At 47.3% G+C, this 27,482-nt stretch overlaps 1 protein-coding gene across 1 annotated transcript; it reads right to left on the reverse strand.

Annotated features, from left to right (window-relative positions):
- Nucleotides 1-416: 416 nt before the first annotated feature.
- On the reverse strand, nucleotides 417-27,482 carry FAM104A (family with sequence similarity 104, member A). The gene is made up of 3 exons (XM_006872302.1): nucleotides 27,262-27,482; nucleotides 19,235-19,334; nucleotides 417-653 (listed from the first exon to the last, which is right to left on the reverse strand). The coding sequence occupies exons 1-3, from the start codon at nucleotides 27,480-27,482 to the stop codon at nucleotides 417-419; spliced, it is 558 nt and encodes a 185-aa protein (XP_006872364.1).

Below are 27,482 nucleotides of genomic sequence, written 5' to 3' on the forward strand. Positions count from 1 at the left end.
TTTACTAGTTTATTGAATAAAAAACATGGAAGGTCCCGCATTTTAAAAGGCTGTTTTACACAAAGAGCTTCTAATGGCTAGATCTGGGAGTGAGCCGGAATGGGACACACTATGGGTTCAACACGCAGATAGCATTTCTTCAGACCCTTACCTTGACGTGGAATTCATACCCACCCTCAAAGAATCCTATAAAAAATTGCTTCAAAGCCCCTTTGAAATTGCAATAGTGCAGCAAAACCACAAGTAAACAACAGCCTGTTGACCTGCTCTTTCAAATATAGACTGAAAAGCCAACAGGCATTCCTATTTTTTTTTTTTTTTTTTTTTTTGTGCAATTCTTGGAAACTGATGGGAAGCTGAAACACGTGCTCCGCCCAGTGCTGTCCCTTCACAGAAGGCAGGAGGCTGCCGGGGCCTCAGGTCGGGGGCCGGCCGCGGTGCTGGAGGCTGTGGAAGTGGGCCTCCCGCAGCGTCTGGTTGATGTGGAAGTAAAGGCCCTGGCAGAGGGCAGACTGCTCGGGGGCAGGCTGGGGGGTGTGCGGACTGGAGCCGGCCATGATCGGGTTCAAGCTGCTCTCGGTTCCACTTGCTCGGTCGGGGCTGTTGATGCTGCTACCTCCGCTGCTGCTACCTCCGCTCTCACTGCTGGAAGACTGGAAGGAGAGAGGGAAACGGGTCACTGCAGGGCCCTCGGCTTCCTGGATGGTAGATGGGCAACCACAGCACAACACTGTGTCCTAGACAGGCTGTGGGATCGCTGCAGGAAAACATGCAGAGTAGGCGTTACACCTTCACCTGTGAGTTCTACCTTAGCCTCACAGCACTCCAACCCCCAGGAAGCTACCCCCTAGGCTGCACTCAGACACAGAGAGAGGCCTTCTGACTCCAAACCCCTGCAACAACATGTCTCTCTGAGGCGAACACTCATTCCTCCTCCAAAGGACAGAATCCATCTCACTGCAGGGTGCAGAAAAGGTGTGCCCACAACAGCAGCACAGGTTTCTAGGCGCGAGTTACCAAAGAGCCTGCCTGTGACCATTTTGGGATTATCACCTCTTCAGGGACACAAAATGGCATTCCATCAGCAGAATACATGACCCTTGAGATTTTTCATACATGTTTGATAGCGTCACCTTCGGAGCCTCTGAAAGCTCATGTGTGTACCTACGTGTCTGGTTTTGGCTCTTTTTTGTGTCTTGATGATCTTGAGGTGGACTCAGTGATCCCTGATCCTCCCAGGGCAGTGATGGGGAGGACTCATTCAGTAGTGATCCCTTTACAATGTTACCAGTACCTTCCTAAGAAACACCGCCCCCAGGAACTTGCCTAGCTAGACCCATCTCTACTGACATCTCAAATAGTCCTCAGCCATGTGATTACAGATAGTAGTGTATTACCCGAGGCGGCACTGGAAGGCAAACTGTACAACACACAAACTGTAAGGCCCGTGGTTCAAATCCACCCGATGCTCCTCAGAAACCCACTCATCATCACTTAACAACAACACAACCTGCTTGAGGCCTGGCTATGTTGTTTTTAAATTCTAAAAATAAGTATATAAAGGAAACACGTACAAATTGCTACAATTTGATGAACTTGACCTATACTTATGGATGTAGTAGCTCAAAATACCAACTGAGAGGGAAGGAGTCTTCATATCAAGTATCAATGCTATCCTCTCTGTATACAGAGTAGATCTGTTGTTGTTAAGTGCCATCGAGTTGATTCCGACCCATAGCGACTCTGTCCAGGGTTTCCGAAGAGCAGCTGGTGAGCTTGAACCTCCGACCTTGCAGTTCAAACGGCTTTGTAGTCTGGTACGTTAACCCACAGCACCACACCAGGGTAGATAGGAACGGGCAATTTAGACATTGGCTACCTAAAACGAAGGGGTGATAAAGGCACGAAATGACTGGCTTACAACTCTTCAAGAAGTTTAGTTCAGAGTGTGGGGGGGAAAGGTAGAATCCCCACTGAAAAGATTGCATCTTGTCTAGAAAGATCTGGTGAAAAGAGATGGGGATAAGATTCTTGGGATTCAATAGTGAGTCACTGTTATCATGACTAATTGCAACTGTCACAACTGTAAACGTAGAAGTTTTATAACAAAAAGGGGGGAGTAGTTAATCTTACAGTCCAGAAACAGAGGACCCTAGGACCATCAAGGGAGAAGAGCATGAGCGGAATGTGGGACCCTATCCAGAGAAGCAGCAACACCAAAGATGGAGACAGAAATGAGGACATGGAGAGAGAGAGTAACTGAGGACTCTAGACTCATGGGAAGAGAAAGGCTGTGTGCTGGTGGCCAGGAGGCAGGCTTGCAGATTGTGCCCTTTGGTTGTTTAAATGATTGTATATTCCTGAGTGTTTTGTTTTGGTATACATTCCTACCCTTCCCCCCGCAAAAAAAAACCCCCCAAAATAACAGAGGGAATGGAAGCAAATACTGTTCAGTGATGATGCATGGAGATTGTAATCATTGCAATGAAATGATGAGTATAAAACTGAAATTTTCCCATGTAAATTATCACTCGAGTCACAATAAAAACTTAATAAATATCATATCAATGTTTCCAGTTATACACAAGGAGACTTCAAAAAGCTCATGGAAAAATTCCATCATCTTTTCATTCCATTTATCCATAATTTATAAAAGTGATTTTTGAAATCTTCACTTGACCTTTTTTTTTTTTTGTCCAAAAGCTACATTTAGCATCATGAACAAATGTGACTCTTACAACATTAGGGAAAACTAGGCTCACAAAAGGCATCATTAATAGGACTCAGAACAAATATCATCCTGGTCCAAAGACTGGTTTACTTGGGACCACTTCACATACGTAGATCACCTACCTCACTCCCTAGAGGTACTGAGGGGACAACCTGTCTTTATCTTCCAACAATTAACAAGAAAACATTTCACAAAAGGAGTATCATGGGCCAAACGAAGCTTGATGACACAGTTAACAACAAGTAAAATTACTTAAAAGATTTAAAAAGTCAAGGTCAGATCTGGAAACGAACTCACCCCCACGGTTCAATTTTCAGCTAAGTGATGGACAGGTTTATAAAGCGCACTGGAGTCATGTCCTGGTGACACGCTCCATGTAGGATCAGCACTGGACTGCAAGGTCGGCGGCTTGCTATCAGTTGGCACTGACTGGACAGTACTTCACAACAACAACAAGGGAAGCAACACTAGGGAGGTGCAAGTCCCTTAGAAATCATCAACCATTTGAGATCAAAAGGGCAGGAATTACCCAAGGACAAAGTTCAGAAGGGTTAGGAAAACAGTAGGAATGCAAATGGAGAACTCAAGGGAGGAAGTGGGATGAATGATGAGTGATATTCCTAGGTGGGGACTGCTGCTATCCAGGAGCTGAAACAAAATGTGTATGCATCGTTCAATGGAAAACTGATCTGCTCTGTTAACTTCTATGCAATTCACAATAAAAAGCCAAAATAAAATAGGCCAAACGAAAACGAATTTGTTTTTCCATACAAGCCTCTCCTAACCTAGACCTCGAGAACCCAGGCCTGGCCCTGGCATACCAGCTCATGCGTATTTAATCAAAAGGTTACTACTACACTTGGCAAGAAACCCACACAGCACAGCTCTTTGTTTCCCCGTAATCTGTTCCCTTTACCTGTAACAAGAGGTACAGGTACTGTCTGAAAGTTGAGGTGAGCACTAGAATCAGTCTCTACTAAGCCAAGTTTTCATCTCAAATTAAATCTACGTACTCAAAAATGATGAGGTAGGTGACTATCCCACAAAAAGGTTAGCAGTTCTTTAAACAAGCTATAAGATTTCTGCATAAAAATTACTTCAACAAAGGCAAATGCACCAATCATTTCTAGTTCATTTAAAATATCTTGGAGCTAAACTGCACAGAGAGACAGGTACAAGAACGGTTGCTTTGTTGTTGTTAGGTGCCTTCGAGTCGATTCTGACTCATAGCAACCTCAGGCACAACAGAATGAAACACTTCCGGGTCCTGAACCGTACTCACAATTGTCGTCAAGGCTTGAGTCCATTGTGCTGGTGATCCATCTCCAGGGGGTCTTCCTCTTTTTTTGCTGACCCTTCACTTTACCAAGCATGATGTCCTTCAGGGACTGGTCCCTCCTGATAATAGGCCTGAAGTATGAGAGACCAAGTCTGGTCACCCTGGCTTCTAAGGACCATTCTGGCTGTACTTCTTCCAACAGATTTGCTTTTGTTCTTCTGGCAGTCCCTGGCACTTTCAGTATTCTAAACATCCTAAGTCAAATATATCAATTCTGCTTTGGCCCTCATTATTCATTAGCCCACTTGCACATGCATATGAACCTATTGAAAATACCCTGACTTGGGTCAGGCACACCTTAGTCCTCAAACTGACATCTTTGCTCTCTAACATTTTAAAGAGGTCTTGTACACCAGATTTGCCTAATGCAATATGTCTTTGACAACTTCAATCTTTTCTCCATTTACCACGATGTCAAGTGGCCAGGATTTTTGTTTTCTTTATACTGAAGTGCAACCCATATTGAAGGCTGTGGTCTTTGATCTTCATTATGAAGTATTTCAAGTTCTCTTCGCTTTCAGCAAGCAAGGTTGTATCATCTGCATATTGCAGGTGGTTAATGAGTCTTCCTCCAATCCTTTTTTTATAGCCTGGTTTATAATAGCTAAACATTAGAGACCTACTGTCTCACAGTAGGGACTGATGATATTATAATACATCCATTCTTACCATGAGGTTCTATTCAGCAGTTCACAATGAAAGAAATGGGTATGTGCTAAAATAGTCCTGGACATCTTTTGAAAAGGTTACAAAATTGTCAGTGTGTGTGTTCAGCTATTTTACAAAATATTTTTCTTTAATGTACCACGTGTATCTGGTCTGAACTAGATGGTGGCCAGTTACCACTAGCAACTGCTCCGAAAGGGGTCCCATTAGGGAGTCCTAGATGGCGGCCTGGTGTGGCACTGCCGGTTAATGCACTCGTCTGCAAGTTTGGTGGTTCAAGCTCACCAATCGCTCCTCGGAAACCTTAATACAGGGTCGCTATGGGTCGGAACCGACTCGACAACACTTAACACGAACAGAGCAGCAGGATGTGTGAAACAAAACTCAAATTATTTTTTATAAAAAGCCTGGTCTACTGGTCAGAAAGATACTGGAGAGACCTACGACTATGGCCCCAGACCACCCTTCAGGTCTGGAAAGGAACACACCCTCGGGATACAACTGTCAGCCAAGCAGTAGGTAGGTTTCTATAGGGATACAACGACACCACTACATTCAAATCAAAGGGGCAACAAGTACCTAAGGACCAAGGTGAGAAGGGCTGGGAAGGAGGGTGGAAGGAAGTAGGGACCCCAGGGAGGAAGTAGGATCACTGTTGTTGCAGGGAGGGGATTGGAATCAGTGAGATGAAACAAAGCGTATCATTGTTGAAGGTAAAACTGATGATCTTGTCTGAAAACCTTCACTCAATTCACAATAGAAAAAAAAAATAATAATAAAGTAGTCTGAAGGAATATATATACACAAGAAAATGCTAAGATTTGGGATCTTAGATATTTAAAAAAAAATTTTTTTTAAACATTATTTTCTAAAACTTCTTTCAGGAAACAAATTAAATTTCTTTTGAGAAAAACTACAACTTATCCTGAGTATACAACCACAGAGCCAGTCCGTCAGCGTGAAGCCGAGGTGCGTGCGTAGACCGCCTGTCAGGAGGACCTGAGAGCTTGCTCTGGCCTCCGGAGCCCTCAAGCTGCTTGCTCCAGGTGTGCGCACCTGCGTTGAGCAGAATGACGACACTTTACCCAAAGAGACACGAGAGCCCACCGAGAAGCCGCAGAGCACACTGTAGGTGTTATTCATAATACAAACGTTATTCCTTAAAAGATGGCTTTGGTAAGTGAATAGAGGTGCATGGAGGGGATTCAATCACTGTAATGAACTAAAGTATGTGACTGGTTGAATGTAAAACTTAAGATCTGCTCTGTAAGCCTTCACTCAATTCACACAAAAAAATTTAAAACAACACAAAACTTTGGTTCCTACTTCCTACCAATTCAGACCATCTGTCTTCTCATTCAGGAGGCTTCACAGATTAGGACTCACATCTATGGAGAGCTGTTGGGTGTCATCGAGTGACTCCCGGAGACTACAGCACAGGACAGAGCTGCTTCATGAGGCTTCCACACTCTCATCTTTATAGGAGCCGAGAGCCAGGTGGAAGCAGTTGGTGGGTTCAAACCGCCAACCTTCTGGGTTAGCAGCTGTGTGCTGAACCACGGTTCCATCATAAAATCCCATGAGTCACTTGGGGACTCAGAGCAACCCCCGAGGATCCACTCGGTTCTCCAAGGCTATAACTGTAGCAGCACCTACACAGCAGAACACTTGCCATTTCAGTCGTGTTGTACACGTACAACCGTCACACCAACCACACTCCCCATGTGGCATAACCATAAAAGGCCGGGAGTATTCTAGACACAGACCACCACATCTCTCTCAGAGTGGCTGGTGGGCGTGACTCACAAATCTTTCAGTTAGCAGCTGAGCCACCACAGACCAGTGTTTTTCGATCTGAGGGTAAAATCCCACTGACAGGTGGTGGTGGTTATGTGACACCTAGTCAGTTCCGACTCATAGCGACCCTGAACAGGGTTTCTGAGGCTGTAAGTCCTTACGGGAGCAGAAATCCTCATCTCTCTCCCGTGGAGCCACTGGTAGATTCAAACTGCCAACCTTCTGATTAGCAGCCCAGTTCATAACCCACCATGCTGCCACGGTTCCTTACTGGCAGGTAGCAGCTCCCATTAAAAAAAAAACAAAACAGTGCAACATGGTAGAGAGGAACTGTTCTGGAAAAAATCCCACCCTCACCACCCCCAACTATTCACCAATATATTTCACATGGAGTCTTGGGCTGGTGTCAACGGTTAACACATTTGGGCGAGGAGCCTTGGAAGAAAGATCTGGCAATCTCCTTCTGAACAAGCAGCCATTGGCAGCTCCTGGAGCACGTTGTTCTCTGACACGCATGGGGTCACCATGAGTCAGAAACAGTCATCCTGACAGGCGCTGTGGTCACACAATGCTGTCGTTGGCCAAGTGCCATCTAGTCGGTTTCGACTCATAGCAAACCTTATAGGGGAGTGGCTGGTGGGTTTGAACTAGAACTACTGACCTTATGGTTTGCAGTCCAGCACTGGTATACAGCGCCACACCAGGGCTCTGGTCCTCTTTACTACACCAGGGCTCTGGTCCTCTTTACTACCGTGGAACAGCCAGAGGTGAGAGTTGTACACTGGCAACAACAGGGTCCGCCATCAGAACGGTCAACTTTATGAAAGTCCCGCAATTACTTTTAACCCTCAAGGCCTAAATCTGCATTTTAGGGTCAGCCCTGTAGGGTCAGCACAGGACTGCGAACCACAAGGTCGGCGGTTCAAACCCACCAGTTGCTCTTTGGAAACCCCATACAGTGTCGCTATGAGCTGGTGTGGACTCAATGGTACTTCACAACCAGGACCAGCGCCTTACGATATGCACAGAGGGAAAATCATTTTACCTCTTGTTGTTGTCGATAACTCCGAGGAGTTTGAACTGCAGACCTTATCCTACTGCGCCACACCAGGTTCTGTCTCTTATAAAACTGAAACTCTTGAGAAAGCAAAAAATCTGATTTCCCCCACGGAGTGAAGCTTCTTAACATCAGATTGCTGTGGTAGGGTAGGCGGGAAGGTCCCCAGTATTTGATGGTCCATGATTTCAATCCTGGTCTGGTGCTGCGGGATATGCCCTGGACTGCAAGGCCAGTGGTTCAAACTCACCAATCCCTCCTCGGAAACCCTATACAGGGTCACTGTAAGTCAGAACCAACTTAACAGCACAATCTTAGTGCCTAATGTTAAACATATTGCACCTGTTCTTAGACAGGCAGCCCTCCCCACCTTCCCCCCCGGATGCAGGGACGGAGAGACCCATGAGTCCTAGGATCCGGATTTCCTTCTGGAGATGACTCATCCATTTCTCCAGAACAGCCTTTTTATCGAGCTTATTTCCTCTTCCCTGAATTCTCACTTTAGTCTAGGTGCAGCTGACAGCGGGCCAGAGTGTGTTCTTCACAAATATGTGTTACAAGTCTAAGAATCTAGAACTGTGAAATCAAACCCCTACAGGACACAAGGTCCTCTGGGTAAGAACTGTGTGACAAGCCAGGATTTAGGTCCATGTCGGCAAGAATGCAATCTCCAGTAGAGCCTGTAACCCCCGAGACCTGCCTCAGACCCGGAGGAGATTTGTCACAACACATTCTACTCTGGAATCACCTGTGGGCTTTTCTTGTTTTACTTCACTGTGGCCATGTCAGAGACCCACCTCTGGAAAACCCGCCCCAAGCAAACACAGGGGGCTGTGCTGATGTCCAAACAAGTGTCCGTGTGCTTACTGTGTGCCATTCAGCCCGTATTTACCGAGGGCGCTCAAGAAGCACATGGCGGCAGGACAAACAGCAATGAAGAGCAGCACAGCGCTGGGGCAATGGTGGGCACCAGCCATGTGTGATGCCCGAGCTGGGACGGCAGGCTGGGCAGGACACACTGCAGGAAAGAGACGTGTCGGACCCACCCCAAGAAGAGCTGGTCAGACAAAGCCTACACAAGACTTTATGACTAGGTTCTCAAGGCCCTTGCAGTGTGGTGAACCAATGAGTGCGGAGCAGGCTGGGAGCAAAGGCCCTGAGCTCAGAATGAGGGGTGGGAAGGTCTTCTGATAGGAACACCAGGAGCCCAAGGACAATGCAGGCCTGCTGACAGGTGGGGTGAAGGGAAAGGAAAGGGTGTGTGGAAGGGAATCGGAGGGAGGCAGGGAAGCGTCTAGGCTGATTCCCAGTAACCAAGGCAACGTTTGGCAAATAATAGATGCTCAGAGAAAGATGAGGCTTTCTGCTCCCGTAAAGATTTACAGCCTCGGAAACCCTGTACAGGGTCGCTATGAGTCGGTTCCGACTCCACAGCACCATAACCACCACCACCTATGTCTACTGACCTGGTGGGCCTGGAGAAACCTTTTAGGGGAGTTAAGAAGGAAGCCAGGACCCAGAACCCAGATGAAGGGAGGAAGACGAGAAGTCCAGAAGAGGCTGGGGGGTGCGCCACAGGAAGCCAAGACACACAGTCACATGAGAGGAAATGGCAGCATGTGGGCCAGTGAAGAAAGAAAAAGGGGTAGAATGAGCAGGCACGTGAACGCACCAGTGGGCTCCAACAATCTGAGAGGGGAGAAGTACTAGAAGAAACTTCCAGAAGCCTGGAGAGAATGTGGCAGATAAGAAAAGGCAGACACTGCATTCCCTCTGGTGGAAAGAAGCTGAAACATATTCAAACTGTGACGCGGAGGCCCAGGAAATCGCAGAAGTACATTAGTCTCGTCCTCGAGTCTCAAATGATACGGCAGACACGTAGCGCTCCCGGTCCCCCACTCGGGGCCTACCTTGAGTCCTCTTTCCCCAGGCCGCACACTCAGCAAGGAAACCGCACTAAAGATAGTTTCTGCTAACAGTCTTCACAACACCCTCCAGACAAGAGTATGAATATTAATTACCAAGTGTCTCCTTCCTAATAGCAGAACTGTAACACAGGAAACAGAAAGACAGTGGAAGTTTTCTTTAAATTCTATTTTTCCATGATCTTTTTATTTCTACACATTTATTATTATATAAACCTGTATGCTTCCTCTTCTTAATTCGATAAGCAGCTCAACATAGCATCCCACCCCACCAAGCCCTGGCTTCCCCTGGTAGCATAGTGGATTATGAGCTAGGCCGCTAACCACAAGGTCAGCAGTTCAAATCTACCATCCGCTCCATGGGATAAAATGAGACTTTAAGATTTCAAGCCTTGGAAAGGGCTGGATGGTCTAAGTTTAGGAAGATGTGTGAATCCTGAGCCCAAGGGCACTGAATTAGCCTTGGGGGCTAGGGCTGAGAGTGAAGCTGCCCGCTGTTCTGAAGTGCAAGGAGGTGTGCACGAACTCCCAAACTTGCAGCTAGGACCCATGTGACCTAGTTGAATGGCAAGTAGACCAGAACTCGACTGCAGGAAGATAAAGATGTTTGATACTGTGAACAAGTGCAAACTGCTGATGAATACAGTGACTCAAAATTCCAAGTGGAATGGAAGGGTTCTTTGTATCAAGGAACAGCCTTACTTCCTCAGTGTACGGGGTTGGTAAGGATGAGAAATTGAGACACTGGCCATCAAAAATGGGCACGAAGCAGCTGGCTTACAAGCTTTCATGAGCGTGCTTAGTTGCAGAATGAGGAGGGTAAGGTGGAATCCCCACTGAAGTTTCCCTCTTTCCCAGATGGATCTGAGGAAAGGGGGTGGGGGACGTGGAGATAGGATTTTATGACTCAATTGTGAATCCTTGTTAGCAAGATTAATCTTGATTTAAATACTCTTTGTAGAAGATGTGTTACTAAGTTCTACAATTTGTCATTGTAGAGATGTATAGCTAAGAGGGGGAAGACTTAATCTTTCATTTCAGGAACACATGATCCCAGAACCATCAAGAAGTTAGAGCACGAATGGAGGGTGAGATCCTACCTAGAAAGTAGTAACAGCTGAGGGTGGCTCTGTGCCTGTAGGCAGGAGGCAATGAATATTATTATTTTTTTTTTTGTAAGTGTACATCAAAGACTTTTGCCTTGTTCATTTGTGAAATATAAAATATAAATGGGGAGCCACAGGAAGGAAGTTGTTGTTGTTGTTGTTAAGTGCCGTCGAGTCGGTTCCGACCCACAGTGACCCTGTACAGGGTTTCCGAGGGTGTAAATCTTTACGGGAGTAGAAAGCCTCATCTTTCTCCCGCGGAGCGGCTGGTAGTTTCGAACCGCTGACCTTAAGGTTCGCAGCCCGATTCGTAACCAGAACGGCATTAAAAACCGGAGTTCAACACAACAGCTCCTCCCTCTGGGAGGCTCATGGGAACCCTGTGTGTCTGGCGCAGGCCGCAGGCTGAGGAAGGAGAAGGCATCCGCCTGTTTGAGTCCCTCCAGGTGGCCATGAGTCTAAAACTACGTGGGTTCAGCTTCCCTCTTATTTGCCCTTGTAACCAGGTCCCCAAAGTGTACATCTGATGCGAGTGTTGATGCTGCGTCAAGAAAAGGAAAATGGCCATGACGGTAAAAGTAAGCGGCCATAATAAAGTGACCAGAGCGGGAGCCCCTGGTCACTGGAAAAGTGTTACGGCCTCAGGGGGTCAACGAGAGGGGCAATTTTCAAGGAGAAAATGGGAACTTAGGGAGCCTGTGAAAGGCCCTGCCCCACAGCAGCCAAACTTACTACTGAGCAGTGCCGTGGTTGGATGACTGAAAAGGAAATTTCAGGAGTGCTGGTGGCGCAGTGGGTTATGAGCTGAGCTGCTAACTGGAAGGTCAGCAATTCGAATCCAGCAGCACCCTGTAGGAGAAAGATGGAGGCTTTCTGCTCACGTACAGATTTACCACCTCAGAAACCCTACATGAGGTTGCTATGAATCAGAACCAACTCAATGGTACACAACCACCACAACTGATAATTTGGTTAGACGATCAAAATGAACGTTAATAAGCCTACCAGTCTTAATTTGGTGCAGGAAAGGCCTCAGAGCCTTTTCAGTGATTTCAGTTGCGCACAGGCAGCAGGTGAAGGGACTGTGATGAGGGTCTGTCGGGAGTATGGGCTGACTGGTGCTGACGGCGGCAGGGCTGTGTGCCATGTAGTCTGTTTCCAACACACTGCGACCCCAGATAGGGTTTCCGAGGTTGTAAATCTTTATGGAAGCACAAAGCCTCAGCCTTCTCCCACGGAGCAGCTGGTAGATTCAAACTGCTGACCTGAGGATAGCAGCCCAACTCATACGTGGGTGGCATCGCCAGAGCCAGGCGTGGACAGTGGTGGATGTAGGTCGTCAATGGCGGCTGGGCATCTGTGAAAATGAAGCTGCAGCATTACTAACTTCCCATGCCCAAGAACTAAGCCATGAAGGCCTGATGGCCCAGAGCAGTCCATGTGCACATCGGAGGGAGACGAGGACCTAGAGACCCTAGAGCCAGAAAAGTTTCTGATGGAAGAGTGAGCTGAAGCCTTTTGTCTTGTTGGAGCAGGCAACGTCGAGAGGGGCAGGATCCCAACAGAGGCCACCAAGGTTTACAGTGCCCAAGGGTCTCAGCGCTGCCAGGCCACTAATGAGGAGGAAAGAAAGGCTCTGGACAGGTCTCCTTTGGTGCCAAGAAATGGACCCCAGTCGTAGCCCCCAACTCTCCACCAGGCCCACCCTCTCCATCTTCTTCTGCAGCCTCCTCTAGTTACTGATGTCACCCTGTCACTCACGAGCGCCCCTTTCGTACACAAGACATCAATGGAATGGGAGTAAGTGTTCCCCTATAGAACTCATTATCTTTTTTCTTTTATTCCTTTATCTAAACTGCTTGAAGAGCTGCTTCTTTAATGCTACTGTTCAGTATTGTATAGCTACACACACACACACACACACAAGAACGCTGTAGTTTCTGTAGAATAAGCACTGGACTACTGACCACAAGGTTGGCAATTCAAACTCACCAGCCACAACTCAGGAGAAAAGATGAGGCTGTCTGCTCCCATAAAGCTTTGCAGCCTTGGAAACTCGATGCAGGGTTGCTATGAGTCGGAACCCGCGTGAAGGCACCTAACAACCACCACACATACACATTCTCCTATCTTCAGTGTAGTGCTGTATATAGTTACTGTTAGTATTACCATATTATTATAATTATTCTACACTTTATTATTATGTCTAATTAGTGTATTTGGAAGGGTTTCTTAAGTGTTTTTATGTATACAGAAAGGTACAAGACAAGCATCTGGTGCTAAATAAGTCCAGTATGTACCTGTTTCCACCTACCTACAAGTCTGGTGTGCAGGCGGACTTAGGGTCGGATCTAGTTTATAACCCGGGGCTTCATGTGTTATAGGCATTTCTAGGATTCATCTATGAGCCAGGTTTACACACACGCCACACAAGACAAATTTTTGAGAGGACTATTCCTCCGATCGGAATAAACCTTTTAAGAAGTTAATCTGCTTCAGCAGAGTGAGGAACGTCCAGCTTGAGGGTCCTATGGTGGTGGTGGTGGTGGTGTGCCGTGGAGGCCCGTGAAATTATTCGGTCTGGTCCTGCTAAGGCAACTGTAGTTCCAGGCATCACATTTTGTTGTTGTTAAGTATCTTCGAGTCGGTTCCAAATCATAGCAACCTTGTATGGATGGGGTTTCTGAGGAGTGGCTGGTGAGCTTGAGCTGTCAACCTTGCACTGCAAACCACCTTTGCAGTCTAGTGCATTAATCCACAGCGCATACCAGGACGTTTTGTTGTTGTTAGGTGCCACTGAGTTGGTACCGACTTATAGCGACCTCATGTACAACAGAACAAAACACTGCCCGATTCACCTCACTATCATTGCCACACTTAAGCCCATTGATGCTGCCACTTTGCCAATCCATCTCACTGGGGGTCTTCCTCTTTTTCTCTGACCCTCCACCCTACCAAACATGATATCCTTCTCCAGCAACTGGTCCCTCCTGACAATATGGTCGAAGTATGAGAGACAAGTTTGGCCATCCTGGCCTCTAAGGAGCACTCTGGCCGTACTTCTTCCAACACAGATCTGTTGGTTCTTTTGGCAGCCCATGGCACTTTCAATATTCTCCTCTAACACCATAACTCAGAAGCATCAATTCTTCTATGGTCTTATTCACTGTCCAGCTTTCGCATGCATATGAAGTTATTGAGGGTGAGTTAATTAAATGCTGCACCAAATATAGCAGGCTAATTTTTAAGTTGATAATTTTGTGTGGCCCACAAATGATGTCATAAATGTCCAAACGGCCCTTGGCAGGGACAAGGCTTCCCACTCCTGCACTTCACGGTTTTTAAATATATAACCCTAACTAACAGCTTTCATGGAATCCTGGTGTGGCACTGCAGGGTAATGCACTGGACTGCCAGGTCAGTTTGTACTGCAAGGTAGGTGGTTCAAACCTACCAGCTGCTCCTTGAAAATCCTGCCCAGGGTCACTATGAGCCAGAACCAACTCGACAGCACTTAACTACAACTAACCCTTTCACCCAACATAAGAGGCTGCCCAAACCATCTAAGTCTTAGACAACACCTACTACACTAACGTTAAAGAAGATGAGAATGGGCAGAAACTAAGAATTTGAAAAATACCTTTAAAAAAATTACATGAAATAGCCCAGTTACCATCTCAATTTACATTATTAAAAAAACAAATTACCTTAACAGATTCTTCTAATCAACGAAAACATGGATTTGTGGAATACTAACTTTAATTAAGAGTCCTGGTATGGCGCTACAGACAATGCACTGGACTGCAAGGGCGGTTTGAACCACAAGTTCAGCGGTTCAAGCTCACTAGCCGCTCCCTGGAAACCCTTTATATACACACAGTCCCTCTTTCGGTAGGTTTCCCATTTGTCAAACACCTCTGCACGTTCACTAGGCACTGCTGTTATGTGCTCTTGAGTCCGATCCAACTCACAGTGGCCCTGGAGGCTTCCCAGGGCTGTCAATCTTTAAAGGAGCGGAAAGCCTCATCTTTCTCACGAGTAGCAGCTGGTGGGTTTGAACTGCCAATCTTATGGTTAGTAGCAAGCACAGTGCTTATCCGACAACGCCAAGAGAGTTCCACTACGACTACCAAAACCTGGCCCCTGCAACTCCACCAGAACAACAATCGTTGAGGGTGGCAAAGGACACACAGGGCAGTGTTTCCTTCTGTCGTGCACAGGGTCCGGATGAGTTGGAAATGACTCGATGGCACCTAACAAGGACAAGAGCAGGCCAGACAGGAACAAGGCGGACAGGCTGCTCCAGGTAAACCCTCAGTTCGGTCTCCACCTCTCTAGCTTCCTCTTTGTGGTCTTTCTCCTCACTGTCCTCCGAAACATCAAAACCATCTTGGGAAAGAGAAAACAGAGGGGTGGGGGAGAGTTTTTGTAGAATAACCAGAATGCCTCATTACTCAACCAGAAGCCTCTTTAATTAGGCATTTATCTGGGTGCCCCAAGCCAATTTCCAGGGAAGCCTCCAGGGTCATTTACACTCAGAGATTAAAATGGGAAAGGGGCAGGGCGGGGCGGGGTGGGGGTGGGAGCAAAGTGTGAACCCAGTCAGCCAGTCCTTAAGAGAGCAAACTCAGAGGAAGTCAGCCCAGCTGGGTTCCCCCATCCATCCAAGTAAGAGCCCTGCAGAGGATGATACATGTGGATCATGACACTGCTTGCTCACCAAGAGAAAACTGAGCCAATGTAGACAGGAACTCCCAGGATTCATCTAGAAGGATCTTACAAAATGATTGCTTTTGCTAGTTGGTGGGGAGAAGGCTCTCCAATAAAGGCTGACAGCCCCAGAAATGCTACACAGGGTCGGAATTTACACCACTGCAGTGGATCTGCTTCTGTTTTCTAATTATACTAGTAAATTACACCTCAATTTAAAAACAGAACACAGTACCTAAGCTTCAAGTCACGAAGTCTTACTACAATCAGAATTTAAGGTCTTCAAGCACCTATTAAAGTTTCTGAGGAAAAGCACAAGACTCCAATTTCTTCTTCAGGACTTTGAAACTCCACATTTTATCCCCCCCCACCCCCACCCCCGTACAGGCCAATATTATTTAAGAGAAAAAAACTTAAAAATTTTTAGAAATTAAATTATCAGTAACAATTTGGAACTGCTCATAAAATTAAACAAACAGCCTATCTTTGTGCCGTAAGCTCCCTGTGTCACCAGGGTGAAACCCTTGGCTGCTAGCTGTAACGTTGGCAGCCCAGACCCGCCAGTAGCTCTATGGGAGAAAGATGGGGCCATCCACTGCCCGTAAAGTGACAGCCTTGGAAACGCGACGGGGCAGGTCTCCTCTGCTGCTGTGAGCCAGAATCAAGTCAGAGGCGATGCCCAGCTGTGAAGTCTCTGCCCTGCCTGTTGCTTCCTGGGCTCCCTCTGCCTCCTCCCCCGTTCACTACTAGCTAACACTGCCAATGGGGAAGTCTGGCACAGCGCAGGGCACTGCTGATTCAGCAGGCTGGTTCCTGGTCAGGAAGGAAGGCTGACAGGAATGGCTGTAACATCCTGGTAGGTAAGGAACCAGTTGGCTCAGATTACCAGACATTATCAGAGAGAGAGCTGAGACCATCCTTCAAATGAAACATTAGAATGGTTCAAACCTGAATCCTTCTGGTCAACTAAGAATAAGCTACACGGACCCAGAGTCTCAATAACAATGGGGTTTGCGTCTCTGATCCCAATGCGTAGATTTAAGGTGATTTTCTACCAACAGCAATTAAAAACAAAATACCCTAACACTAAGAAGTCCTGTTTACTTAAAGAGATCAGAAACAGCTAACTTTAAATTAGCAAAATAAGAGGACAATTTGTATTGCTCTGCACGGGCATCAAATTATAGACACACAGAGGAATGGTTGATGCCCAGTTGGGTCTCTGATATGCTTGAATTAAGTGACCATCAGAGGGGCAGGGCTTACAACCAGACACAAGTTCACAGTGATTGGCAGCTAACTCTGCCTAATGAGGATCATTTAATTGTAAAGAAGGAATACTCAATTACAACTACAGAGTTTTATCATTAGACAAGTCAGCCTCTTATCTTTGGGGTTTTTTCCCTCTCCCTGAGGAGTTATCAATTATCACATTAAACAAAAACTCAATTACATTTCTCTTCAAACAGAGAGGTAGGGTAGCTAGGTGTTGAGTGAGGAAAGGAAGCTATAGAAACCCAAGCCTCCACACAATAGGGCTCTCAGCAGGGCAGGAGCTCATTCATTCTACCTGAAGGAGTGTCACCTACTTGAGAATCACCTCTCCCCTGGGGAAGTGACTCTGGATGATCTGGTCACTGTGGCATTCCTTTGTTAGAGGACAACTCATGAGGACTGGCCCTTCTCTGTGAAGGGTCCAAACCTTTAGGTACAGAACTGAACAGCAACATCACCTTCCTGTCAGCTTCCTTCTCCGCCTGCACATGGAAACTTCTCTACTCTACACTGGCGTTGAACTGGAGTTACGAAGTGCTGTGGAGTTGGTGCTGACTCACAGTGACCCTGTATAGGGTTTCCGAGGAGCTGCTCGTGGGTTTGAACCACCAACCATGTACATGGAAAATTTTTCTCTAGGCTGTATCTGCTGGACTTTTTTCAGAAACCCCAAATTATAGAAAATGTGGTGAGATCTTTGCGCCCACCCCTCCCCCCACACACACACAAAGGAGATATCTTTGTAGAGTAACAAAATGAAAAAGTCGAAAGACTTCAAAATGGGTGTTGGCAAGCAAATACTTCATCTATTCTGCACATTTAAAGTTTCTCTTAGTTGTTCAATTAAAGATGTGAGAATTGAAGTTACAAAACATGCGTCTCTTCAGGGATCTATGATGGCTGTTAGACTACTGGAGAATGAGATGGTTTAGGAAATACAAAATGAGGGTTTTAAAAGGGTTTTTAAAGGCCCAGGAAGCTTCTAGCAAATACAACTTTGGGAATGAGTGTGAATAAAGGTCACTGCTGACGTCAGATGGATCTTGGCTGAAAGCAGAAAAAACTAGAAAGGTGATTTATGAACTATAAAAAGGCTTTAGACTGTGTGGACCACGACACACCATGGATCTCTGGGAAGAATGGGTATCCCAGGACACTTCATTGTTCTCATGAAGGGCCTGTACACAGACTGAGAGGCAGTCGTTCAAACTGAACAAGAGAACCTGGCTGCTTTCAAAGAAAAAGATGTGTACAAGGGTTGCATTTTTTCAGTCTGTATGCTGAGCAAACAAGGCAAGAAGCTGGATTCTATGAAGAAGGCCATGGCATCAGGATTGGAGGAAGACTCAGTCACAACCTGTGATATGCAGATCATACAAGCTTGCTTGCTGAAAGCCAAGAGGGCTTCAAACTACTGATGAAGATCAAAGAGCACAGCCTTTGGTAAGGATTGCACCACAATGTAACAAAACAAAAATTCTCACAACTGGACCACGACATATCATGATAAATTGGAGGGAGACTGTAGCTGTCAAAGATTTCATTTTGCGCCGATCCACAATCAATACACATGAAAGCAGCTATCACTATCAAGACATCAAACACTGTATTACACTGGGCAAACAGGCTGCACAAGGCCTTTTAAAGTGTTCAAGAGCAAAGATGTCAGTTTCAGGACTAAGGTGCACCTGACCCAAGCCATGGTATTTTTCATCACCTCATAAGCATGTGAAAATTGGACAATGAATAAGGAAGACCATAGAAAGTTGTATGCATGTGAATTATGGTGTTGGCAAAGAATACTGAAAGAACTACGGACTGAAAGAAGAAACAAATCTGTCTTGGAAGAAGCGCAGCCAGAAGATTCCGCAGAAGCCAGGATGGCGAGACTTCGCCTCTCATACTTTGGACATATTATCAGGAAGGACAAGTCCTTGGAGAAAGGCAACGTGCTTGGTAAAGTGGAAGGTCAGTGCAAAGAGGAAGATTCCTAAAGACGGATTGACAAAGGCAATGGGCCCAAGCTTAACAACTGTGAGGATGGCGAAGGACCACGGGGCACTGTGCCCTTTTGTTGGTATGCGTAGGGACACACTCGACAACACCTCACAACAACAACATGAATAAAGGAGCTTGGTTAATTAAGTTGGCTGACCAGTTGCAGCAGGGGAGAAAGACGGGCTTCCGTACACACGGCTGGCTTAGCAACCTTGTGGGACAGTTCAACTGTGTCCTGTGTGGTCCCTATGAATGAGGACGAACTCTATGACAGCAGGTTTGGTTTGGTTTTGTGTGTGACGGTGCAGAGACAGACTGCTTACTGGGGGGCGGGAGAGGCAATGCTCAAAGGCACCATAGCTGACGGGAAATCAAGGTGAAAAACCTCTGCAAGGGATTGTAGCCATGGCAATGAAACAAGATGCGATAGGATGGACATAAAGCTAATGTTCTCCCATGTAAACTAGTACACAATTCACAATAAAACATTAAAAAACAAAAACAAAAAACCACTGCAATTGAATTAGATCACTTTGTATTTACTCTCGGAAGACATTTCTTTCAGGTGCCTGGCATAACAGAAATGAGTGCAGCTTAGACACCACGTGAAGCCGACACCACGTGACCTACCTCTGTGTCCCAGGAATCCTGGAAGACAGGGTTCCTGCTACCCCGTTTGGTCTGGGGAGGGAGATGGTTGTCTTCTTCATTGCCATTCCTTCTCCTTTTCCTGAAAGCAGATCACAAGAGGAAAAGAATGGTAATTCTTGTCCCAGAAACGAAAATCCACCTTCTGATACCTCAGGAATTTAAACCTTGGAAGCATTCCATCACTTGACACAAAGAGCAAAAATATAAAATCACAACAACAGTAAAGAAACTTATGAGGTGAAGCTTTTAAAAGAAGCTGATGGTTTTAAATGCTTCTGGAAATCAATTAGAAACAGCAGAGGTTAAGACTAAGCTTTCAGACTCTCTTACACCATTTAGTGAGGCGTGGCTGCCCTTATAATTACTCTTAAAATTCTTATAAAAAAACAGGGTTACTTGGTAGTATCATTAGATGTTTCTGGTAGCCACTCAGAACTGGCTTCCTTTCTTCTAGCTCACTGGTGTGGTGCTGCAAGATAAGCACTGGACTGCTCACCATAAGGTCTGAGGTACAAATACACCAGGCACTCCTGGGAAACCCTATACAGGACGGCTACGAGTCCCGTAAGTATCAGTCACCCATGGCTCCAGAGCATGGGGGCCTCACATTCTTTTTGTGGGTGATCACCAATCACCCCGCAGGTTCTTCTTGGTTATCTAACCCCATTACTCCTGCCACACCAGCTCCCATTATGGGGGTTACCTATGCTGAGAGTCTAGCACAAGGTCCTCAAAACGTTCACATTTAAAGAAACATCACATCCTTCTCTCAGTCAACTGTTGTCAGAGTCTGTGCGAGACAAAATATGTTCAGAGGAAAATCCCATCACCTTTTCATTCCATTTTTCCCAGGAACTTTTTGAAGCTCCTTTCGTATATACTCTATGCAAATGAAGCACTGTCAAAAAGACTCCTGAATTCTGGGTTAAACCCAAAGGTGCAAACCCACTGCCACTGAGCTGATTCAGACAGACGGGCATCCCGGACTGAAGAGAATATGAACATTTTAGTTCTTTATCTGGACTGCTCACTGTTTAGTGCTGTCGAGTGGGTTCTGACTCATAGTGACCCTGAGTCAGAAAAGACGCTGTCAATCTTTGTGGGAGCAGAGAACCTCATCTTTCTTCCGCAGAGCAGCAGGTGAATTTGAACCGATGACCTTGTGCTCTCTACCATACTAGAGAGCGCAATAGTCAAAGTTCCCGCCATTTAGAAAGTGCTACTGGAGACCAAGTCCTGGTGTGGTGCTGTGGGTCAATGCACCAGACTGCAAAGCCGTTTGAACTGCGAGGTGGGAGGTTCAAGCTCACCAGCTGCTCCTTGGAAACGCTACACAGGGTCGCTATGGGTCGGAACTGACTCGATGGCACTTAACAACAGCTGGAGAACAACTGGTTCAGCGGCCCACAGGACAAAGAGGCAGAATCACTATAATGAAATCTGTCAAAGGTTCAAATGGCTAGTTAGGAGCAGGAAGGCCTGACTGAGCAGGAAGTGAGGGAGAAACACTTTGTAGCAAGCACTTGGTTTGAACACAGTGAACCTTCTAGACCATGACTGCCCAGTGCTGCTATGACAGAAATGCTATGCCAAGGTGGTGACGTCAACAAACAGAAATGTATTCTCTTACAGTTGTTGTTGTTCCATGCTGCTGAATCGGCTCCGAGGAGCAGCTGGTGAATCTGAACCACCGACCTCACAGTCCAGTGCTTACCCTTCAGTGCCAGATCATGATTCCTCTTACAGCTTGTTTCCGAGGAGCAGCTGGTGAGCTTGAACCACTAACTTTATGGTTCAAACCGACCTTGCAGTCCAGCGCATTAATCCACAGCGCCACACCAGGACTCATAGTTCAGTGGCTAGAGATTCAGCGTGGCTCGGACGAAAGGTGCTGGGCCCCTTTCAGCAGGTGCAGGCCCAGTATTCCTTGTGGAGATGGCCATGTGTCTTGGCATCAACCTTTCCCCGGATCTAGGAGCTTCAAAGTGCAGGGTCCAAAGGACACACTCTACGCCCGGCTCTTCGATGATCTTGGTGCTAGTACGGGTCTCAGCTCACTTCTCTCTCCTGACATCTCTCGTGAGATTAAAGCAGCTGCAGACCACACCCCCACAGGATGGGGTGATACTGGGGTGGAGGTCTTGCAGTCCATCCTTTATCCTTACTGGGGGATCATCACATAACTGCCAAACCACCAAGAGTCACGGTCCAGCCCAGCTGACACATATTTTGGAAGAGACACAATTCAATCCATGACAATGACCTTATAACCCTTTCTATAAATAAAGTGAGTAGAGTGGCTGGCCTAGTGAGTGAGGGCCTTTCTTAATCTTAAAGTTCTCAGTTGAGGACTGGATCCTGGAGACACTTTAAATATAAAAGACTTTGGCACCCCAATTCCCTTCAGTGCCTGGCTTTCTGATTGAAACCTAACTTTACGAATAGAATAGAAACCCCACTTTCAGCCTGGACTGATGGGAACAGTGGGTGTGAGGTCACGGTGGAGCTTTATCCCACCTGCAGCTGGCAACACCGTCTACTCCATTCTGAGAAGCCCTTGTTTATCAAATAACATCCATCTTTCTGCTTCCTTTCTCCCAGGAGATACGATCTCACCTACACATTCTTTTGCAGTCCCTGGAGGTTAAAACAAGACGAATACCAGATCTATTAATCATTAAATGAATGGGCTATTATCACAAGAAGCAAGGCACCGTCTACATTCTTCCTAATTGTTGTTGTTAAGTGCCGTCGAGTCAGTTCCGACCCACAGCGACCCGGTATAGGGTTTTCGAGGAGCAGCTGGTGAGCTGGAACTGCTGACCTTGCTGTTCAGCACATTAACCCACAGTGCTGTACCAGGACACTACATTCCCTGATAAGATCAGAGAATTGCCAGGGAATGGGCTGCGAGACGACAACACTCGAAGGGAGGGCAGTGGCCACTGTCAGAATGGTGACTGACCTCCTCTAACTTCAGGAGGGGGAGAACCACATCAGCCTCAGCCTCAGGCCCAGGTCAATTCCTCTAAGGTCAAACAGACTCCTACTTTCCAGCCAACCTGCTGGATTCCATGATTCCTGGCAATGGCTACACAGAACCCACAGGATTACTAGGGAAGGAGCAGGGTACAACGCAGGTGCAGAATTCATCAGGGCACAGCTCTTCTCAGCCACAGCAGGTCTCTGGGCCCCTCAGGTTTCCCCTGCTCGCATGGTTACACCACTCCTTTTGTTGCTGAGAAGTGCCTTGAGTCGGCGATGCTAACTCACAGCAACCCTGTATAGGGTTCCCAGGGAGCAGATGGTGGGTCTGAACCACCGAGCTTGTGGTTTCGCAGTTCAGTGCTGATGCTAGAGCACCACACCAGGAGTCCACAAAGGTCCTTTAGGTCCACTGATGAGTGCCCAGAGGCACCCCATTCCCCCAGTTAGCCCAGCTCCCCGACAATTGCCCAGAGGCACCCGGCTGGACCAGAAGGCTCCGGCCCTAGGCCACTCAGCTCTTACTCCCTCAGTCCATCTCCAGCAGCTGCCTTGGTCTGTGGGCCAGGAAGTCCGCTGCCCATCTCACCGGCCGTCTCAGGTATTAGAGCCCACTGTTTTTGTCTCCTGGGTTCGAAGGACTTGCTTTGTGTTTGTCTCGGCTTTCTGGTGACAGGGCTCATTTTAAGCCTGGTGGGAAGTTAAAACTGACCAATCCCCTCATCAGTGTTTGTGTAACCACACCACCAATCGCTTCTCGGAAATCCTATATGGAGTTGCTGTGAGCTGGAACCCACCACTCAGCGGCACTTAACAACAACCCAACAACCCCCCACCCCCACCCCCACCCCCAGTGAGAGTGCCGAACACCATCCCATTCCCTTGTTGTTGTTGTTAAGTGTCATCGAGTCAGTTCCAACTCATAGCGACCCTGTACAGGGTTTCTGGGGCTGTAAATCTTTACGGGAGTAGAAAGCCTTATCTTTCTCCCGCGGAGCAGCTGGTAGTTTCAAACCGCTGACCTTAAGGTTCGCAGCCCAATTCGTAACCACTAGTGGGCCACAAGTGACACATTTGCATAATCCCACCCAATCATTTGATGGAAGTTATAAAACTTGGTGTCTGGAGTCCTGGTGTGGTGTTGTGGGTTAATGCACTGGACTGCAAGGTCAGCAGTTCAAGCTCACCAGCCACTCCTCGGAAACCCTATACAGGGTCAATCTGAGTTGAAACCAACTTGCTGACACTTAACAACAACAACAAACATGTCTTGGTAATTATCATACTTGGTAAAGTAAGACGGTCAGGGAAAAAGAAGGGAAAGCCCCAAAGACATGGCCTGGCACAGTGGTCGCAGCAATGGGCTTAAGTATAACAACAACTGGGCAGTGTTTTGTTTCGTTGTTCACTGCACTACGGGTCAGAACCAACTTGGCAGTACCTATAAGAACAACAACATAAGACGTAAGACAACAGCAACGAAGGCCGGATGCAAGTGATCCCATGTACCACAGCCAGCCGTCAAAGAAAAACCCAGTCATCGCAGTTATGGCGGCCTCCCAAGTCTTGATTTTGCCAGGGTGCCAAAGCTGACTGTACTTGGGCTGCTGGGTCAAGCAAGGCAAACATATCAGGCTGTTCTTTAACCCCAAATGGCAACTTCTTTACTTATTATGGGGACATAGCTTTCAATGTCAAGGAGGTTATGACCACAAGCAAACCTGATTTGGTCTCGTATGTGTGAGAGTAGAATCGAGCTCTACAGGGTGTTCAGTGACTGATTTCTCCGAAGTCGATTGCCAGGAGTTTCTTCCAAGGCACCTCTGGGTGAACTGGAACATTTTAGTTAACAGCACTGTGTGCTAACCATTGGTACCACCAAGGGACTCTGCCAAGGGGGCTACGTAGTTAAAAAAAAAAAAGGGGGGGTTATAAAGAATAACAGGGCGGTGCTGGTTTTGAGAATGTCAACTCAACTCAGGGAAGGTCACATCAAACAGCACCGTTTTACAATCGAGTCCTTCTCGGGCAGCAAGAGAGCCATCTCTTTGGCCTGATGGGGGCCCTCTCCTCTGGATGGATGGATTCAGAAGGGGCCCTGCCCTGCCTGTTCTTCACTCTCCTTGTTCTCGGCTCTGCAGATTCCATCCCTGAAACATTCTTCTTTCAAAATATTGTGAATAATTGCCCAGAGTAAGCTTCAGCCTCCACCCTCTCACTCTCAGTACAATCTATCAGATTAGCGCTTCTGACACCAACGCCATAGAGCAGGTTATAATTTCAGCAGACACCCTATCATTGGCGAGACCTTCTTCCCTCGCCAGCTCGTTACAGACTATTGTTTAGCACCTGTTACTTCTAAGGACAGCTGATTTCATTACTTTTCATCATTTCTTTGCTTGCCAAATCTCCTGTCATTTTCGAGAAGCTGAGCACAGAAATGATTTCAAACTTCCTTTTTTAAGTAACAGCACCCTTTCTTTTTACTAAAAACAACAATACTTCAATTTACGTTAAGTGCCGTCAAGTCAGTTCTGACCCATAGCGACTCTGTATAGGGTTTCCGAGGAGCAGCTGGTGAGCTTGAATTACCAATCTTGCGGTTCGAATCAACTTTGCAGAACAGCACATTAACCCACAGCGCCACACCAGGACTCGACTTCAATTTACAGGAGGGCTAAAGCCAGGACCTGCCTCCTGGTGTGGTGCTGTGGGCTCGGCACTGGACTGCTACCCACAAGGGCTGCTCCTCCGAAACCCTATACAGAGTTCACTATGAGTTGGAATCGAGTCAACAGCACTTAACAAAACAACAGGACCTGCTGTAGTTAAAGTAGGAGCTGGGTGACCACACACCTACCCCTCCACATCCATGCCGACAGCCTGGTGCAGTCTGAAAAAACACTATCTAGACCAACCCTTCATCTGAAAATTGAGGAAACAGACCTAGGGAAGTGAGGTGACCTGCAGAGATGTAGGCGCTACAGCTGACAGAGCTGGCCCACCATGCCCCACGTGACACTGGTGGGGAGACCACTGTGCCCCACGTGACACCGGTGAGGAAAGCCTGTCCAAATCAAACAGTTGCTTTTTTGTTACCGGTCTACGCATGCTCAAATTATGTGTATCTAGATCAAAGGAATTTGCTACCAGTATAAACACTGTATTTGTGTACAGGTCTGGGCAAAAGGAATCCTATTTGTAGGAAGTGGTTGGACTTTTTTCCAGACACTCCAAAAGAAGTATCAGAAGTACAGATCGGACCTGGAATGAGCAAAACCATACAGTCCAAACAGGCTCATTACTCTGAGTCCTGTCTCCAGTTCCCACTGTTGGGGTTGTTACGTGCTGTTGAGTCGGTTCCCACTCATACTGACCCTGTATAGAGTTTCCAGCGGAGTCCTGGCGTGGCGCTGTGGGTTAATGCGGTGGGCTGCAAAGTTGGTCTGAACCGAAAGGTTGGTGGTTCAAAAGCCCTTTCAGTCCAGTGCATTTTCCCTCAGAGCCACAGCAGGACTCCCAAATGCCATAGCATGCTGGACATTGGACCCTTAATTTCAGATGTATCCACGCTTCTGCTCTATGCAAGTAGAGACTTTATGTCCCATGCACTACAGTGCAGCCGCTTAGAGAACCCTAGATTATGACTATGAAAGTCTTCTATATATAACCTCAGGAAGCCAAAATCCCAATTCCCTGAGTGGTCCAAAACAGGGTCCTCACTGAAAGACTACATTCCGTGCCAATGAAAGCATGACTCCAACGCCATCTACCAAGGCAAACTTACGTACTTCTGCCTCACTATTATGGGATAAGGAGTCCTGGTGTAGCACTGTGGGTTAATACGGCAGACTGCAAAGCCGTCTGAACTGCAAGGTCGGCGGTTCAAGCTCACCTCGGAAACCCTACACAGGGTTGCTATGGGTAGGGACCAACTGACAGCACACTTAACAACAATATTATGGGATAAAAGGAGCCCAGGGCACGCTGTAGGATGAGCTCTTGACTGCTTATCAAAGTCAGTGAGTCAAACCCACCAGTAGCTTCAAACAAGAACTGCTCTGGTCTGGATTTAGTCTTGGAAAACTTATGCAGGGTTGCTATTCACCGAACCAACTCAATGGCTGTACGTTGTTGGGTTTGGTTTATTAGAGAGTCAAGAAAAAGACCAGCATACCTGGGGAGGCACAGGTAAATCTACTGATCTCTACATCTCTCTCTTCAGGAAAATGAAAAGGAGTGGGCTTGGTGATCTTTAGGTTTTCACTACAAATTCCAAGATAAGCGTTTTTTTCTCAAGTGAAACAGAGCCTCTTCATTGTGGATACCCAATCCCAACTTGCAGCTCCCCACCTTCTGGCAGAGGGAAAAAAGCGGGGTAAGGGAATCAAGAAATTCCGGCTTGCCCTATCGTTAAACCCTTGAGTTCGGAGCGCCGTCCGGGGGCCAGGCGTGGTTTCAGGGTAGTGCCTCCCGATACCATCCTACCTCCCGCCTCCGGAGCCAAACGGCTCGGCGTCCTAACAGTTTAGAACCCGATGCTGCAGCAAGGGAGGCTCCATCGCCCACCACGGCCACCGGCGCTCTGTGCTCACCGGCTTCCGGGCACAAGTGCTTCGGGATCAGCCTAATCCTTCTTTCTGACCTTGGGGAGACGCCAGCTCCCCGGGCCGGTTCCTTGACCAAGATGCTTCCCATCCCCCCACCCTCATAAATTTGGGACAGTCTCTCTCTCTCCCTGAACTGACCAGACTTTAGTCCCAAAAAGGAAAAACAAGGAGAGAAATATGGAAACGGGCGATCTGGACCCTGGAGGGTCACTCCTCCTGCTAACCACAGTGACCAGGTGTCTGATCACTCGCGCATCCCTTCTCCTCCACCGGACCGCCGATCAGCCCAAGAGGAGACCTCCCACAATGTCCACACTCGCTCGGACCCCCGCTTCGTGTGACCCCCCCCTCGGATGTGTCCCCCAGATCTCCAGGCAAGAGACTAGGAAGGAAAGAGGTCTCTTCTCTCACCTGGGGCGGAGGCGCTCGCTCATGGCAGCTGGTGGAGGGGAGCGACCCGGCGCTGATCCACGAGAAGACGGAATGGAGGACGTCGCGTTTCGGCGGCCGCCACGCCCACCCCCTCGGGCCTTGGCTCTCGCCGCCGCTCTGGTGGACGCTGCCGGCGGTGAGTACCCCTCGGTAGGACCCGTACCACCGCTACTTCCGGCGTCCCCTCCGCGCCCCCCCAT

This window comes from Chrysochloris asiatica, unplaced genomic scaffold (genome assembly GCF_000296735.1).
Source record: "Chrysochloris asiatica unplaced genomic scaffold, ChrAsi1.0 scaffold00192, whole genome shotgun sequence".
NCBI classification, from domain to species: Eukaryota; Metazoa; Chordata; class Mammalia; order Afrosoricida; family Chrysochloridae; genus Chrysochloris; species Chrysochloris asiatica.